This window comes from Eptesicus fuscus, chromosome 4, assembly GCF_027574615.1.
Source record: "Eptesicus fuscus isolate TK198812 chromosome 4, DD_ASM_mEF_20220401, whole genome shotgun sequence".
In the NCBI taxonomy this organism is placed as follows: Eukaryota; Metazoa; Chordata; class Mammalia; order Chiroptera; family Vespertilionidae; genus Eptesicus; species Eptesicus fuscus.
The window spans coordinates 22,831,828-22,848,067 of record NC_072476.1 but is presented as its reverse complement, the minus strand read 5'-3'; the positions used below and the strand labels follow the sequence as shown (position 1 = coordinate 22,848,067).

Genomic DNA, 16,240 nt, shown 5'->3' with positions numbered 1-16,240 from the left:
CGAAGTTTCGTGCAATAGACTTTTCCTTCACCTGGCTGCCGGCACCAGTTTTCCGCCAGCACCAGTTTTCCTCTGGCCACCTGTCGATCAGAGCGCCTCCAGCTGGCAACCCCGAGAGGAACTCCGATCGGGAGGTGCTTTGATCGGCGGGTGGCCAGAGGAAAACTGCTGCTGGCGGAAAACTGGTGCCGGCAGCCACGCAATCGGCCACCCCAAGTTCCACCACCAGAGTCTTCCGCCGGCCCCATGGGTCCTTCTGCAGCGCTGGCCTTTTAGGCCGGCGGGAGGAGCAGGGGTCGGGGACTCGCGAGTCCCCGCCCCCTGCTCCTCCCGCCAGCCAATCGGCCACCCTGAGTCCCGCCCCCCGTGCCTCCAGCCGGCCCAATCGTGGGCATAGCGGAGTGATGCAATTTGCATATTACCTTTTTATTCTGTAGGACTAGAGGCCCAGTGCATGAAATTTGTGCACGGAGGCGGGTTGTCACTCAGCCCAGCCTGTACCCTCTCCAATCTGGGACCTCTCACAATCCAGGACTGCTGGCTCCCAACTGCTTGTCTGCCTGCCTTCCTGATTGCCCATAACCGCTTCTGCCCGCCAGCCTGATCACCCCCTAAACCACTCTGCTGCCAGCCTGTTTGCCCCCAACTTCCCTCCTCTGCCGGCCTGGTCACCCCTAACTGCCCTCTCCTGCAGGGTTGATCACCTCCAACTGCCCTCCCTTGCAGGCCTGGTCCTTCTCAACTGCCCTCCCTTGCAGGCCGGGTGCCTCCCAACTGCCCTCTCCTGCTGGCCATCTTGTGGTGGCTATCTTGTGTCCACATGGGGGCAGGATCTTTGACCACATGGGGGCAGCTATATTGTGTGTTGCAGTGATGATCAATCTGCATAGTACTCTTTTATTAGATAGGATAGAGGCCTGGTACAGGGGTGGGGGCCAGCTGGTTTGCCTTGAAGGGCGTCCCGGATCAGGTGGGGGTTCCCTTGGGGTATGGGGCGGCCTGAGCGAGGGGCCTGTGGTGGTTTGCAGGCGGGCCACGCCCCCTGGCAACCCAAGCGGAGGCCCTGGTATCTGGAATTTATTTTCCTTCTACAATTGAAACTTTGTAGCCTGGAGCGGAGCCAAGCCTGGGGCTCACTCTGAGGCTGGCAGCCATTTGTGTTGGAGTTATAATTGAAACTTTGTTGCCTTAAGCGGGTGAGCCCGGCCAGGGTATGCGGAAAGCTTTGCTTCCCCTGTTGCCGGCGGCAACCCTGGCCTGCTCTCTCAAGCTCCATTCTGCCGCCATTTGAATTTGTTTACCTTCTATAATTGAAACTTTGTAGCTTGATTGGAGTCTTAGGCCTGGCAAGGGCAGGCGGAAAGCTTGGCTTCCTCTGTTACCTAGGAAACCTTGCTCTCTGTGGCTGTAGCCATCTTGGTTTGGGTTAATTTGCATACTCGCTCTGATTGGATGGTAGGCGTGGCTTGTGGGTGTGTCAGAGGTATGGCCAATTTGCATATTTGTCTATTATTAGATAGGACTAGAGGCCCGGTGCACGAAATTTGTGCACGGGGGTGGGGTCCCTCAGCCCAGCCTGCACCCTCTCCAATCTGGGACCCCTCAAGGGATGTTCGACTGCCAGTTTACAGGGATCATGCCATGGGGGTGTGGCCAGCCTGGGTGAGGTGCTGAGGGCTGTTTTCAGGCTGGCCACACCCCCTTCAGGGTGGGGGTCCCTGCTGGGGTGCCTGGCCAGCCTAGGTGAGGGGCTGATGGCTGTTTGCAGGCTGGCCACACCCCCTGGCGACCCAAGCTCCCAGCCCTTCCTTTTTTTCTTTTTTTTCAGTGCCTCCTTGAGTGGAGGCCAGGGCCGGCTGGAAGCAAGTATTTGGGATTTATTTATCTTCTATAATTGAAACTTTGTAGCCTTGAGCGGAGGCCAGGGCTGGCCAGGGAAGGCGGGAAGCTTGGCGCCCTCCATCAGCAGGGGCAAGCCAAGCCTCCTGCTCGCTCCAGCTCCGTGGCCACTGCCATCTTTGTTGGGTTAATTTGCATACATGCTCCTGATTGGCTGGTGGGTGTAGCGGAGTGATGGTTAATTTGCTTGTTTCTCTTTTATTAGTGTAGAGAGATGATCAGCAAGTCTAGCAACCCTCAATACTCTAAAACTGTCTACTTTTCACATGCCTCATGAGATTATTATAGACAATCAAAGAATGGCCCTGGGGACATACGTGTGACTTGCTTCTCACAGAGCTCCTGGAACATAAAGTGTTCAACCACCACATCCACTCAGCAGGCCTGGAGGTGGGAGTGAGCCCAGGGCCACGGCCCTTGCTCTGCAGGGCTCGCTTTCCCAGTCACACTTGCCACCCTGGAAGCATTTCCTCTCACCCCCTCACCTTGATGGTTTCTAGCTCCATGCGAAGGCGGTTATTTTCTGACAGGAGGTCCCTGTTCCTGGTTTCAATTTGTTGTAGCTGTGTCTCCAATTCAGCTTCATATTCTCGGCTTCCCTCCTGGAATTCTCGGAGCTCCTCTTGTGTGTTCTCTGCCCTGCAGCAGAATTCCCAGACGTCAGATAATAATATACTGAGCACTTACATGTTGCCAAGTCTTATACATGGGTTAGCTTTTTATTCAACCACCTTTTGAGGCAGAAACTATCATTTCCCCCATTTTACAGATGAAAAGATGAGGTTCAGACAAGGTGAGTGATTTGTCTCAAGGTCACATAACAAGCCAGAAACAGAGGTTGGACCTGAATCCAGGCGTGCCTGATGCCAAAGCCATTTCTTAACCAATTCACTCTTCACTCATTCATTCAACATATATTTTTGAGCCCAACATGTAGGAAACATAATTTCGATTGTGAATCCTCTGCAGATTTATTTATAAGTGGAAATTTGTCATAATACAAATGTCATTTATCACACCCACCCTTATAATGTGTCCATAAAGACAAAAATCATGCCTATAGAAGAAAACATACAACTTTAACATAGACAATGAAGACATCAAATTTGTTCAAGATTTTTGCTTACCTTGGTCTAGTCAATTCAAATGGAGACTGCAGCCAAGAAATCAAAAGAAAGCTGAGACTCAAAAGACTTAGGAAAGAGCACCAAAGCAAAGATGTCAATAGAGACCAAGGCTAAGTTCATCCACACCTTCGTATTCCCCATTACTATGCACAGATGAGAACATTGCAGTGAAGGAGGCTGATAGTAAAAAAACTGATTCATGAACTATGTTGGAGAAGAACTCTACAAATACTCTGGACCACCAGAAAGACAAACAGGTTGGTCCTAGAGCAAATTAAGCCTGAAACATCACTGGAGGCAAAAATGACAAAACTGAAGCTACTTTGGACACATCATGAGAAACAGGATTCTTTGGAAAAGACAATAATGCTGAGAAAAATAGAAGACAAATAGGCGATGGATTGACTTCATAAAAGCCATGAGCTTGAGTCTACAAGAGCTGAGTAGGGCTGTTGAAGACAAGACCTTGTGGACATCACTCATTTACAGAGTTGCCAGGAGTTGGAACCAACTAATGACATGTCACACACACGCACACACACACGCACACGCCTCCCAGATATGGGCACTGAAACACTGGTTTCAGGTTTTTAAAATTGCAACAACCCATTTTGCTAGATTCAGGGAGTATTTTCCCCCCACATGAAGCACTGACCAGATATGGCTTCGAGGAATTGATAAAACGCTGCCGGAAAAATAAGATGGAAATTAGTAGTTTACTTAGGACATCAGGCTTTGGAGTTCAAATTCTATCTCTGCTACTTACTGGCTGTGTGACCTGGCAAGTTAGTTGCCTTCATTAAGGATCAGTTTCCTCATTTGTAAAATGGGAAGATCATGTTTTTCTTTTTCATGGGGTAGTTTTGAGATTTAACTGAGATAATGTATGTTAAGCCTTCGCAGTGCTTATCAGATAATATGCCCCCCAAAATGACTGCTGCCATCATTATGGAAAGAAAAAGCAGGGTGAACTCTGGAGAACTGACCTTTGTTTGTAGGTCATAGCCAGATCTTTCCAATAGTTAGCTGCTTCTTCCTCAGAGCTGAAAGTCTTCCCAGAGTCCTCCATTGTGAAAATGAAAGAAGTCACTCTTCTTGTGGCATGGTGTCTAGGAGAGAAAGTTTTAAAATTATTACCCTGGTTAAACAGCTGATCTATATAATGGGGGTGGGGGTGGGGAATTCCCGAACTTTACAATGGACTAAATGATAAAACATTGCCAAGTCACTAAAACTAAACTCAGACAAAATACAGCCCACCTGCAGGTTTCATTCCATGGACAGATAAAACTGTCAGGATTTGCTGATTAACACATTGGGAAGAGGGGAAATAAGAAAATATGGAGGTGAGGACACCTCCTAGGGTTCTCGCATAGGCAACTGGGTGCCACCCCCACCCCCGTCACCACAGATGCAGAATAGCAGAAGGAAAATCTTTAGGGCAGGGGATAATGAACCCAGTCTGAGATATTATTAGACATATCTAGATGCAACACTGAATCTTAAACTCGGAGGTAAATTCTGGACTAATGATACACACTTAAGAGTTATGAGTTTGTAGCTGATTCTTTCCTTTTTCTTGTGACGGAACCGCTGGAGAATCTAATGAGGGCTATTTATGGAACTCTGAGGAATGCCAATGTTTGAAAAGGGGGGCAAGGAAAGAAACAGTAATTGGAGGAGACAGAGGAGAAACAGAGAGCTGTCCTAGCATAGACGGTGTCATGGGGAAGGGGAGTAGTGGGGGGAACAACGACACTCCACAGTATCCATGATGCAACAGAGAAGATGGTAAGATAAGGATTGGAAAATATCCAAGAGACTTAGCAAAATGTTGGTCACTGGTAATGTGAGCAAGAATATTTCAACACAATGGAAGAGGGAGGAGAAATAAACTGGGGTGGAGGAGTACGTGGGAGGTGACGAAGAGGAAGTCCATGGGGTTTTGGAGAACTGGGTGTGAGTAGAAAAGGAGACAAAGTAGACCACAGCTAGAGGGGAGTGGGGGTTGGCGGCTTCGGCTATGAGGATTTTGAGATATCCAGAGCAGAGGTTAGGAAACGTTCTATTCACAGTATCAGTTTATAGACTCCCTGCTGATGGAGCCTCTGGATATAATAGCTTATTTTCTGAATTTATTAAAGGCTCTGAGCTTGTCAAAAGGTCACTGGAAACCCAAATTAGATGCCTCCGAGGTCCCTTCCTTCCTTCAAAGGAGCTCACAGTCTGCAGTGTGTGTCCTTGGGGACAAAAGAATGAACGCAACCCCTCACTTTGCAAGGCATAACCAACAAGCTGTATTTTGGGCTAAAAGTACAAATAATTCGGCTAAATATGTCAGTGCTGACATGGATACAATCACCAACTTCTGGATCTCTGGCAGAATTTGAACAATAATACCTATATGTGAGCACAGCACTCACTGATAACTCTACACCTGCTAGTAACTAACTGTATGCACATCTTCTGGCCCTCCTAATTTCTCTTCTTTCCTAATTCGGAGAAAGTATGCCATGAGACCTCCCACCTACACCCTTCTGAGAACAATTTCTCTGAAAACTCGCCAAGCAGCGAGGCCAAATGGAGTAGAAAGCTGTTAATCGGTTGATTTTTTTCTAGTCCAGCATTCCTCCTTCCATCTTCCTGTAACAGCATCCCAATATTCCCTTGGAGAAACTGACTCTACACTCATTCCATGTGGTTCAGATGAACTTGACATCATCTTCTGCACCTGGGAGAAGGCACGTGACTACTCATGCCTCCAGCATCAGTAACTGGCTTACGGGTGTGCCTACCCAACAGTGAGCCAATGACAGGGATCAGCCTTCTGCAAGCTGAATACGTCATTGGTGCAGGGTTGGACTTAACCCAAGCTAAGCCAATAACAAGGGTGGGCCTAACTCAAGCTAAACCAACAAGTGTCCGGACCCACACCTTTTGCAGAGCTATCAAGAAACAAAGTCTCTGGAAGTGTTAACTAACCTGTGATAATCTCTTTGCAATATATACATGCATAAAACCATCATGTGGTACACCTTAAACTTACACAATTTTATATGTCAATCACTAGTATAACCATAAAGCTGGGGTGGGGGTGGGGATAGGAGAAATGAACTCTCTTTTTCCACTAGGGTTTGTTAGATGGTAGGAGGTAAGCCCGGAGTGCCAATGATCATCCTTCTATTGCAAGAGAGGAGACAGCCTGAGAATGAAGCCAAAACACAGGAAAGCAGGACCAAGAGGTAGAGGGATTGGGTCCTGATGATATTGTTTGAGCGCCTGGATCCAGCTGTACCTGATTTACGGTTATGAGAGATAACCAACTCCCTTTCTTGGCTGTACCAGTTAGGGTTGGGTTTCTGTCACAAAAGAGTGCTATTTAATATATAAAAAAGTGATAGGTCTTATTTGCTTAGAGTAAGAAGAATGGAGTACCTTGACTGTAAATAACAGTAATAATTAACATGGCACCAGGAAAGGGTGAACCTAGGTATGGTGCTCCCTGCTCAACCCGTAAGCTCTAATGAGCCCAGAACACAGCTAATATGCAGTCACCAAACCAATGTCTAAGGTGTCCAGAGCACAGAGCCCGTGCAACTGTAACTGAGCACTGTGTGGCCATTGAAGATCTTTTTAAGGACAAACGCAAAGCATGGGAGGAAGTCTGCGTAAAGCAGGGTGACAATGTAAGGAACTAGGAACAATGAATGTATACTGACTTTGCCTGCTGTTTGCAAAAAGATCATGTCCAGGGTTCAACATATTTAGTCCCTGCCTATTTCTCTAAGCATTTCCCACCCGCCTACCCCTCTTGCTTATGCACCAGCTACACTGCCTTCTTTCTGTTGCTTTAACACACCAAGCTTGCCCTACCTCAGGGCCTTTGCACTTGTTCTCTTTGCCTAGAATGCTTTTCCTTCAGATCTCTTCTCAGCAGGTTTCCTTCTTGCCATTCAGATCTCGGCTAAAATGTCTTCCCCAGAGAGACCTTATTTTAGTACTACCAAATACCCACTCCAGCCCTTCAGTATCATACTAACCCAACTTTGTGTTATCACTTTATGAGTTTTGTTTTTGTTTATCGTCCCTCACTGGAATGTCAGTTGTTGAACATAGGGATCTTCTCCATCTTTTATATCCCCAATGCTGACAGGCATTCAATAAATGCGTATGGAATGAACATACGTAGGGGAAGATAGAGATTGGCCACTAGCTGATGGAGGTATGAGGTTACGAAAAGGCAAGAAGCAAGAGACCCTCTGAAGACTAGTTTATAATTTATATCTGTAAATCCCTAAGATGCTTATCAGGATGGGGAAACCCTCTCCCTCAGCACCTGGGTGGCACCTCCTTGATGGGAAGGGGTTGGAGGATACGACGCCATGTTTGAAACTACCCCCTCCTCAGGTTTACATGATAAGGAGTATCTGATATAGTTACTAGAATTTAATAACCTCATCCTACACGCTTATGACAGATGAGACTTAGAAAAGGGATCCTTAAAATACTGTTATCACAGCCAGTGAGGCTCAAAACTTAATCCCGAAGGAAGAAATTAATTTGTGATGTTTTAGGAGGCACTTCCATTGTGGGAAGCGCTCTAAATACAACCATGCTGATGGGAAGGATCTGGTTTTGGACTTCAGGTACTGGGGAGAAACTAAGCAGAGACCTGAGCTTATGTCACAGCTTGCACACCCTTCTCTAAATCTCTGATTCCTTCAACTAAAGGTAAAAACCACAAGCCTGCATTTCAACCAAAAACCTCTGCACTTCAAAAACAATCCTTAGGGAAGAGAAAAAATATATTACAGGTAAGAGGGAAGAAGTAACAGCTTTGTTTTGAAACAGCAACCTTTTTTTTTTTTTAATATGGAATGCTTCAAAAATTTATGTGTCATCTTTGCACAGGGGCCATGATAATCTTCTCTGTATCGTTCCAATTTTGGTATATGTGCTGTGGAAGCAAGCACTTAAACAGCAATCTTAAATGTTTCCTTTGCCATGTGAAAATGTCTCAAAGTTCTAATGTTATTCTCTGCCACAGAAAGCAGGTAAGATGACTTGCAAATGTTCCCTTTTTCCAGCATTATCTACTGAATTTTAACATCACCTTCTATTTGCTGTGTGCTGGGCATTTATAAACAATTTTGTCACTTTAAGGCTATTCAGCTGTAAGAGTAAGCAAGACAATCACTTGGTTTTTTAAAAGCTGGAGCAGAAACATTATAAACGAGACGGGGGGGTTGGGGCCGTGGTTGGCAAACTGCGGCTCGCGAGCCACATGCAGCTCTTTGGCCCCTTGTGTGTGGCTCTTCCACAAAATACCACGGCCTGGGCGAGTCTATTTTAAAGAAGTGGCGTTAGAAGAAGTTTAAGTTTAAAAAATTTGGCTCTCAAAAGAAATTTCAATCGTTGTACTGTTGATATTTGGCTCTGTTGACTAATGAGTTTGCCGACCACTGGGTTGGGGGGTTGTCTTTAAATTCAAGTTCAAGGTCTCCTTGGGATTGCAAACAGACTGATTAGAGATCAAATTCACTCATTTCATTTGGCCCACATGGTCTTTTAAAAGGCACTGACTGTGACAGGCAGGTGTTAACTCTTGGTAATGATATACACACCTTGTACCCACAATCTTAAAAGCGGATACTTCATGCCTTTATTTCATCTGTGCTACAGGCATTTAGTCTAACTTGTGTTTTCAATACACCAGCATGTCATCGTGTCCCACCATCATGGACAAATCTAATGGGCACCTCAACTGTATATTCTATAGCATGCACAGAAGAACAAACTGAGACAAGTGGTTCAAAAAGTATCTATTTTATATAACTTAGAACTATCACTCCTACAAAAATGTGTTTCACCAAGTTTTTTTTTTTTTTTTTTGGGGGGGTGTGTTTTCCATGATTAAAGTTAACAGAGAAGTCTGAAAACACACTTGAGACACATGCCTTTGATTTCAAAATCAGAAAAACAACAACAAAGCAATCTCTCTTGGCTTCCCTCTGAGTGAAGAAAGCCAGCGCATGCTGGTCAGAAGCAATACACACCTATAAACCATCAGGAATTAACTCACAGCCCTTCTCCACCCCAACCCCAATCCTTCCCAATCAAAACAAATGGAAGAGCCAAAGGGAAAGGAAGGGAGAGAAAAGTTGCTAAATGCCAGCACGTGCTCCAACAGCTTCTACGTTATAAAGCAGGCTTTGCACTTTGCAGAGGTGATATCACTGGGGCAAGATCTGTCAAGAGTCAGCAAGTCTGGCTTCTGTTTTTGTGCTTTCAATGTCTATAATGATCTACCTAAAAAACAGGCACGCAAGGACAAATACTCAAGACTGTACACCATCAATTCACTGATGTGGAAACTGGAGAAACTTAACTATCAACAGAGGACTGGCTGGAAAACTATGAAGTTGTTAAGAATTATATGTACTGCCCTAACTGGTTTGGCTCAGTGGGTAGAGCGTAGGCCTGCGGACTAAGGGTTCGATTCCGGTCAAGGGCACATGCCTGAGTTGCAGGCTCGATCCCCGGTGGGGGCGTGCAGGAGGCAGCTTATCAATGGTTCTCATCATTGATGTTTCTAGCTCTCTCTTCCTTCTTTTCTGAAGTCAATAAAACTATATAAAAATAATAATAAAGTAAAATTGTTTAAAAAATAATTATATGTACTAGCCGAAACCGGTTTGGCTCAGTGGATAGAGCGTCGGTCTGTGGACTGAAAGGTCCCAGGTTCAATTCCGGTCAAGGGCATGTACCTTGGTTACGGGCACATCCCCGGTAGGGGATGTGCAGGAGACAGCTGGTGGATGTTTCTAGCTCTCTATCCCTCTCCCTTCCTCTCTGTAAAAAATCAATAAAATATATTTAAAAAATAATAATAATAATCATATATACTAAAATGGAAGAAAGTTCATGACATATTAAGAAACAACGCCATTTTTGCTTACAAATCTATCTCCCTTTCTTCTTTGTATACAAAGGGTCTAGAACCGTGGTCGGCAAACTGCGGCTCGCGAGCCACATGCGGCTCTTTGGCCCCTTGCGTGTGGCTCTTCCACAAAATACCACGGCCTGGCGAGTCTATTTTGAAGAAGTGGCGTTAGAAGAAGTTTAAGTTTAAAAAATTTGGCTCTCAAAAGAAATTTCAGTCGTTGTACTGTTGATATTTGGCTCTGTTGACAATGAGTTTGCCGACCACTGGTCTAGAAGGATGTACCAGAATCTGGGTAAAGCAGGCACTGAGATGAGAACTTACACCTGACATAATACTATATACCTTGACTTTCACAGTAAGCATATTTTGCTTTTGAAATTTTAACCCGAACAAAAAAATAGAATAGCTATTGTTCCAGGATAATTTTTTTCTACTGAAACCAAAATGCCAGGGAATGAGTTTTTCCTACTGTGGTTTCCCCCTCCTCCATCCCTTTTCAAACATTTCTGAACACCTACTAAGTCAGGCGTCCTCAAACTATGGCCCGGGGGCCACATGCGGGTGTTTTTGCCGTTTTGTTTTTTTACTTCAAAATAAGATATGTGCAGTGTGCATAGGAATTTGTTCATAGTTTTTTTTTAAATTATAGTCCGGCCCTCCAACGGTCTGAGGGACAGTGAACTGGACCCCTGTACTAAGTGTTCAGGCACAGCTGGGAGAGGCAGATACAAAGCATCTACATTGGTACTGGATGCAAACACAGTGCTAGTAGCTGACACCAACTTTCTGTACACAGGTGTGCTCATGTTAGAACGCTGTCTTTAGGGAAAGGTAGTGTAATTTCTCTGGTTCGCACACTTATCCAAAATGGGATAAAATATACCAACCAGAGGCCCCTGAGACTTCAAGGACATAGATCATCTGGATCTAGTCCTACATAAAAGATACACCAAGAGGAAAGATTGAAGCTTCAAAACGGATTGAATACCGGTGTGTGTGTTTGGGTGGTGTCAGGTACCAAGTGTCTCTGGGAGTCACTGGGATTCAATCCCTCTTCAAAGCACCCTACCCATGTCCTAAAACGCCATCCTATCCTCTAACACACACACAAAACTAGCACAGAAAACAACAAATATCTCTGCCCAGCGCACGCTGCAAAGGCCATTTCTTCATAAAGAAGTTAAAAGGGGCCTCGGGCTGCAAGCAGAAAAGGCACAAGCTAGTAGTACAAACCCTGAACAAAGAAGTCAGGGACGTTCAGACCCTCAGGAGGCAGAGAACCTGAGAAGACTGGAGAAGATAAAGCAGAGCTTCCCCAAAAGCGGCGTCCCGGGGGTGACGGGGTTTCCCATGACCTCGGAGAGGTCGGTAAGCCCAGCCGCAGCATTCAAGCTGTAGAATAAGCGTTTTCATCCTTTATCCAATCCGTCCCCAAAGTGCTGTCAGAGGAAATCTGAACCGTCCTGCAGCAGAGACCTGAGAAACGCGGAGGAAAGGAGACCGTTCCAAACACGTTCCCGAAGGGAGGGAGGTGGAGGAAGGAGGTTTTTGGAAAGAGGCCTGCAATGAGGGTGGAAGAGGGTGGGGAAGTGGGCGAGGAGGAGAGCTACGAGAAATGAAGGGGAGATGGGGGACAGCCGAAGGAAAAGGGGTGGTGGGGATTGAGGAAGGGCAGAACACAAGGCGAGAAAAGAGACTCGGGAGTCCAGGAGGGGAGTTTGGGGTGGAAGGGAACAGGAGAGCCGAGTAGCAGAGCAGCGAGGGCTGGGGACGCGGAGGGCAGAAGGACCAAGGAAGTCAAGGAGGGCAGCGAGAGAAAGAAAGTTGGCAAAGGCGAGGAGCCGGGCTCGAGGACACGAGAGTAGGAAGGCACGAAGTTAGCAAGGGAGGTTCCAGGGAAGCGGGAATTTCGAACCTAAGTGCCCGGGACCGCCCGAGTCCGAGCGGCCAGGAAGCGACGCGCAAGCGAGGAGAGCCCCAGGGTCCCGGCACCGCGGCGGCCAGGGGTCCCAGAGCGCACCTGGCGGCGGGGCGGGGCAGAGGAGTTTCCCAGCGGCGGAGGCGGTCCCCAGGCCGCCCTCAGTCCCGGCGGCGGCTGCAGCTCCGCACTTACCCGAGCTAAGGCGACGAGGACGGGCGGCGGCTGCAACAGCGGAGGCGGCAGAAACAGCGGCGGCTGCTGAGGGTGGTGCGGCCGGGACCTCGGGCCCCCGCCCCCGCCCTTGCGCTCGCGGCCCGCGTCATCCATTGGCTGCAGCGCCACGGGACCGCGTCCGCCTCGGCCAATCAGCACCGAGCAGCGGCGTTTGGAAACTTTTTTCCCAGGGTCCGGGCGCGGCGTGGCCACGCGGCGGCCCTGCGGCGGGAGGGGGCCTGTGAGGCGCTGGCTGACGGGCGGGGACCTGGCCCGCCTTGGAGGATGCTGGCTGCTCCCCGGACACCCCGGAACGGGTTCAGACTTGTGGGCCAACGCACGTCAAGAAAATACGTCTCCCTCCCCCGACACCGATTGCATTTTCCCCCAATCAGAGGGAAGACAAAGATTCAGATCCGCTTAGGCTAAGCAATGCTCTGCGTTTTCCCCCGTTCCTTTATACCCAAAATAAAAATTTCAAACATTACCACCTCCTTCAAAGGTAGCAAAACGTAGTGCGTAAGAGTTTGATTTCAAGCCCGGTTTTGAACCCTTACTAGCTGAGTGATCTCGGGCAAGTTCCTCTCTGTGACTTAGGTACAATCTATGTATTTGTTAAGTGATCGTGATTGGTTAGAAAATTGGTGGTGTCGGGTACAATGCTAACTTGACTTAGGTTTTCTCACAGCAATCCCAGCAATTGTTGTTTGAGCACTCACGCTTATACCACAGACAAGATGCCTATCCTCAAAGAGTTTATACTACTAAGAAAGAAACACATTAAACAGCAAACAGAAAAAGTTAAATAATTTCAGCTTCCTAAGTGCTAAGCATAGAGCAAGATCACGTGATAGAAAGGGTTGGGGAGGAATCATTTCAGATAAAATGGTCAGGGAAGGCCCCTCTAGGACAATGGAGCTAGGGCCAGGATGATGAGAACCACAGGAAAACACTTGCGTTGTCTCCATTTAAAGATAAGAAAGCTAAGGTGCAGGAAGTTAAGTGTGTTGCCCAAGGTCTCACAATTAGGAAGAAATCAGGCTTCAAAGCTGGGTCTGTTTGGCTCCTACCCTCGTATTCTTCAGCACGGGGCTAGAGGCAAAGAAATCTTCACTACTTTGGGATTCCAAGCACATTCACAGAATCCCTTCTGCCTCCCTGCCTTTCTCTAATTCTACTTTGTTTTGACTCCTCACTAGTCGGGGAAGAAGCTCAGAGACACGAAAGGGAACCGCCACCTACATCAACAGGGTTAAGGAAAGGACCAAAATTTCTTGGGGGTGGGGAGAACTTTCGTTCTGGTCCCAAATGCTAATAAGTCATTTGCATCCTCTTGACACTTTTGCTCTTATGCTTTCTTTCACTCCAACAAAATGTTATTGACCCTCATCATTGTGTGAGGTTTCTGGGCAGGGAACAGTCACCCCAGTTTACAGATAAATTGAAGTACAAATTGATGAAGTATCATTTCAGTCCTGACTAAAGGGCACTGATCAAGTAATGTCAACTAGTTGGCTTTCAGTTTCCTTCATTTTCCACCAAAAAGGGGGAGGGGATATTGAAATGATTATCATGATTAAACTCCTCTTCAGGAACAGAAGTTTAGGTAAATATCATTTGGTAAAGCCTTAAAAATGAAAGGAGAATTTTGGTGTACTTTAAAGCATTATCCCCTCTTTATTAAATTTATTTTCCTTGTAGTATTCAGCTATGAATGAGTGGAGAACTCAGTTTCTCTTGAGTCCTTAAATTATAATTTACTAGAGGCCCAGTGCACAAAATTTGTGCACTGGTAGGGTCCCTAGTGGCTGCTGGCTACTGTGGGGTACTCCCTCCCTTCCCCCAGCCGGCCCCACCCCCTGTTCGAACTCTTGGACAACTCTTGGGCAAGGGGACACTTTGCATACTATGCTTTTATTATATAGGATTATTTAAAAACCCTAAACTTAACCTAACATAGAAGAAAAGTTGCTGGAGGAGAAACTACTTTAGTGGCAGCCAGGTTAATCTAGGAGCCGAACTGAATGTAAAGTAGCTGCTTAAATAGCACAAAAATCAATCTTCATCCTTGTTTCATGTAATTTGGACAAGGAAAAAACTGAAAGTTACTCTTACTCTCTGAAAAAAGAGTTTGTCCAGCAAAGGAATAGAAATAAGACTAACAGAGGCTAAATTAAGAAAATATGTCTTAAGGAAAATATTAAAGCACTCTTTCACAAATATCAAATTGTATTTTGATTCATAATTATCTGCTTCCAAGAGCTGGTGTACTCTGCATAGGTTAGTTTTTTTCTACAGAAAACAACAAAATTGCATTTCTTTAAAAATTATTTGTAATTAAGACTTTTCATTAGCTTTCCACTTCGTACAATTTGTTCTTTTTTATTTACTGCACTTAACCTGTTGAGACCAGGCACAATTCTGGCCTTGGAAGAATGTCAAAGTCAAACAAAATGTGTCTGCTCTTTATTATGTTTTGTGGCTAAAAACTTTTTTTAAAAAGAAGAATTTTAAAAAATCCACCACTACTTTGTTTGCCTTTTTAAACTTTTAGTTAATATGGTCCGTGTTCAGAGATACTCAACTAGCATAAAAAGGAAAACACCCCTAAAGAGAAGCATATGTGGTACTTTGAAAAAGAACAAAATGCTAGAAACAGGGTTGCTTTCCCATCTCATTCCCATTTGGAAAATATTCCCCACACAGACACAATGAAGATTTAACCTAAGCAGGCTGATGATGTGTACTTGTCCTCTTCCTACTGGAAAATGAAATTCAAGCTCCGTGTTTGATCTTGCCCTCCACAATACATGTCTACCTGGATGTCTACAGGGATGTCCTAGCTTCCCCTGAAATTCACCCCACCTATGGGGAATTGCCTAATGAAATTGCCTCAAACTTCAGACTCTGAGTGTGTGTGTGTGTGTAAGGTCTCTTTTGGCACTTTCTAGTTATTGATTCTTCTGCAAAGTGAATCTGTTTCTTGGCAAACTTCAGAAATAAACTTTTCCATAGTATTCAGCTAGCACATCCTAAACTCTGTCTAGATTTAGATACAGCTATGTGCTTTGTTTTTCTAATTTGCAACGGGAAGTAGTGAGCAGCTGGCAGTTTTGCAAAGGACCATTGTGCTTATTGAATTTAAAAAATTTTTCTTTTTAAATCTCAGGTAAAAGTAGACGGTGAGGAGAAAACAAACCCAAACATGACTTATCTATCCACGTAAAATACAAGCCGCAATTGGCTTCATTTCACAAGGCTTTTGCAACTATGAGGTCTACTTTTTGTTCGCCCAACCTGTTACTGGAAAAGTTGTCTTCATTTATAATGAGCTCCGGACCAGGGCTTTTAAAAGTCACGTTTTCTTAAGTCACGAGGACTCTTAATTGTCGGTGACAACATCCAGGCTAGTCCCAGAACTCACTTTCTTTCTTTCTTTTTTTTTTTTTTGCCAGCTTGGTCATAACGTTGCGAGACACCCGGCCGGCCAGAAGACAGTTCGCTCGGTTGGCAGTTTTTTGTGGTTTTTTTTTTCTTCTCACTCGCCACTAGGTTGCACTAGATTAAGCATGCTGTGGAAAATATGCGTTAATTTTTCCAAAGCAGAATCATCACGTGACAAGACGAGCGAGCGAAGAGAAGAGAGCCGAAACGTTCAGGCTTTTCATGGAAATCCGATTTAAATCGCCTTTCCTCAGAAGACCGAAAGAACTGACTTGCACCAAATCCTGGTTGGCTGATTTTTCCCCCCCGGTTCCACTTCACAAGCTCCCTAATTCCCCGCTCTCAGGTTCCTTCCCACTCCGCAACGATAGACCAGGGGGAAGGCCTCCTTAACTTGGGGGTTTTCGTCAAAAAAAGCCGGGGCCGCCCCCCGGGAAGGTCCCTATTTAAGGGTTTATCGGGAGGGGACTGAGCCTGACGAGGCTGCAGGGCCGCGAGGCCCCGCCCCCCCCAGATTCCCAGCACACCCTGCGCGGAGAGGACACGACGGTGGGGGAGGGGTGGAGGAAGGGGCGGGGCGAAGGGGGAAGAAAAGGGCGTCGTTTTACGACTGGGGCGGTGTGGTGCGGAAGCGGAAGTGAAGGGCGCGCTTGGCGGCGGCGGCGGGAGCTGCGGAGTCGGGAATCAAAA

General features: G+C 46.2%; 1 protein-coding gene and 1 non-coding gene across 8 annotated transcripts in view; both read right to left on the bottom strand.

Annotated features, from left to right (window-relative positions):
- NDE1 (nudE neurodevelopment protein 1) overlaps window positions 1-12,170 on the bottom strand; it is a 33,903-nt gene extending 21,733 nt beyond the window's left edge. For 5 of the 7 annotated variants that reach the window (XR_008555780.1, XM_028145464.2, XM_054714761.1 and 2 more), the window contains exons 1-3: window positions 12,086-12,170; window positions 4,013-4,135; window positions 2,385-2,538 (exon numbers count right to left, since the gene is read on the bottom strand). Coding sequence is in view for 6 of the 7 variants with exons in the window: in XM_028145464.2 (XP_028001265.1) it covers window positions 2,385-2,538; window positions 4,013-4,095 (237 nt within the window). In the remaining variant the exon portion in view is untranslated. Of the gene's footprint in view, window positions 1-2,384; window positions 2,539-4,012; window positions 4,136-11,887; window positions 11,934-11,992; window positions 12,041-12,085 lie in introns of those variants that run through there. The other 2 variants (XM_008141548.3, XM_054714758.1) reach the window with 2 other exon arrangements.
- Window positions 7,893-7,999, bottom strand: LOC114231609 (U6 spliceosomal RNA). The gene has a single exon (XR_003617596.1). It is a non-coding gene; the product is annotated as a U6 spliceosomal RNA (small nuclear RNA).
- Window positions 12,171-16,240: the final 4,070 nt, after the last annotated feature.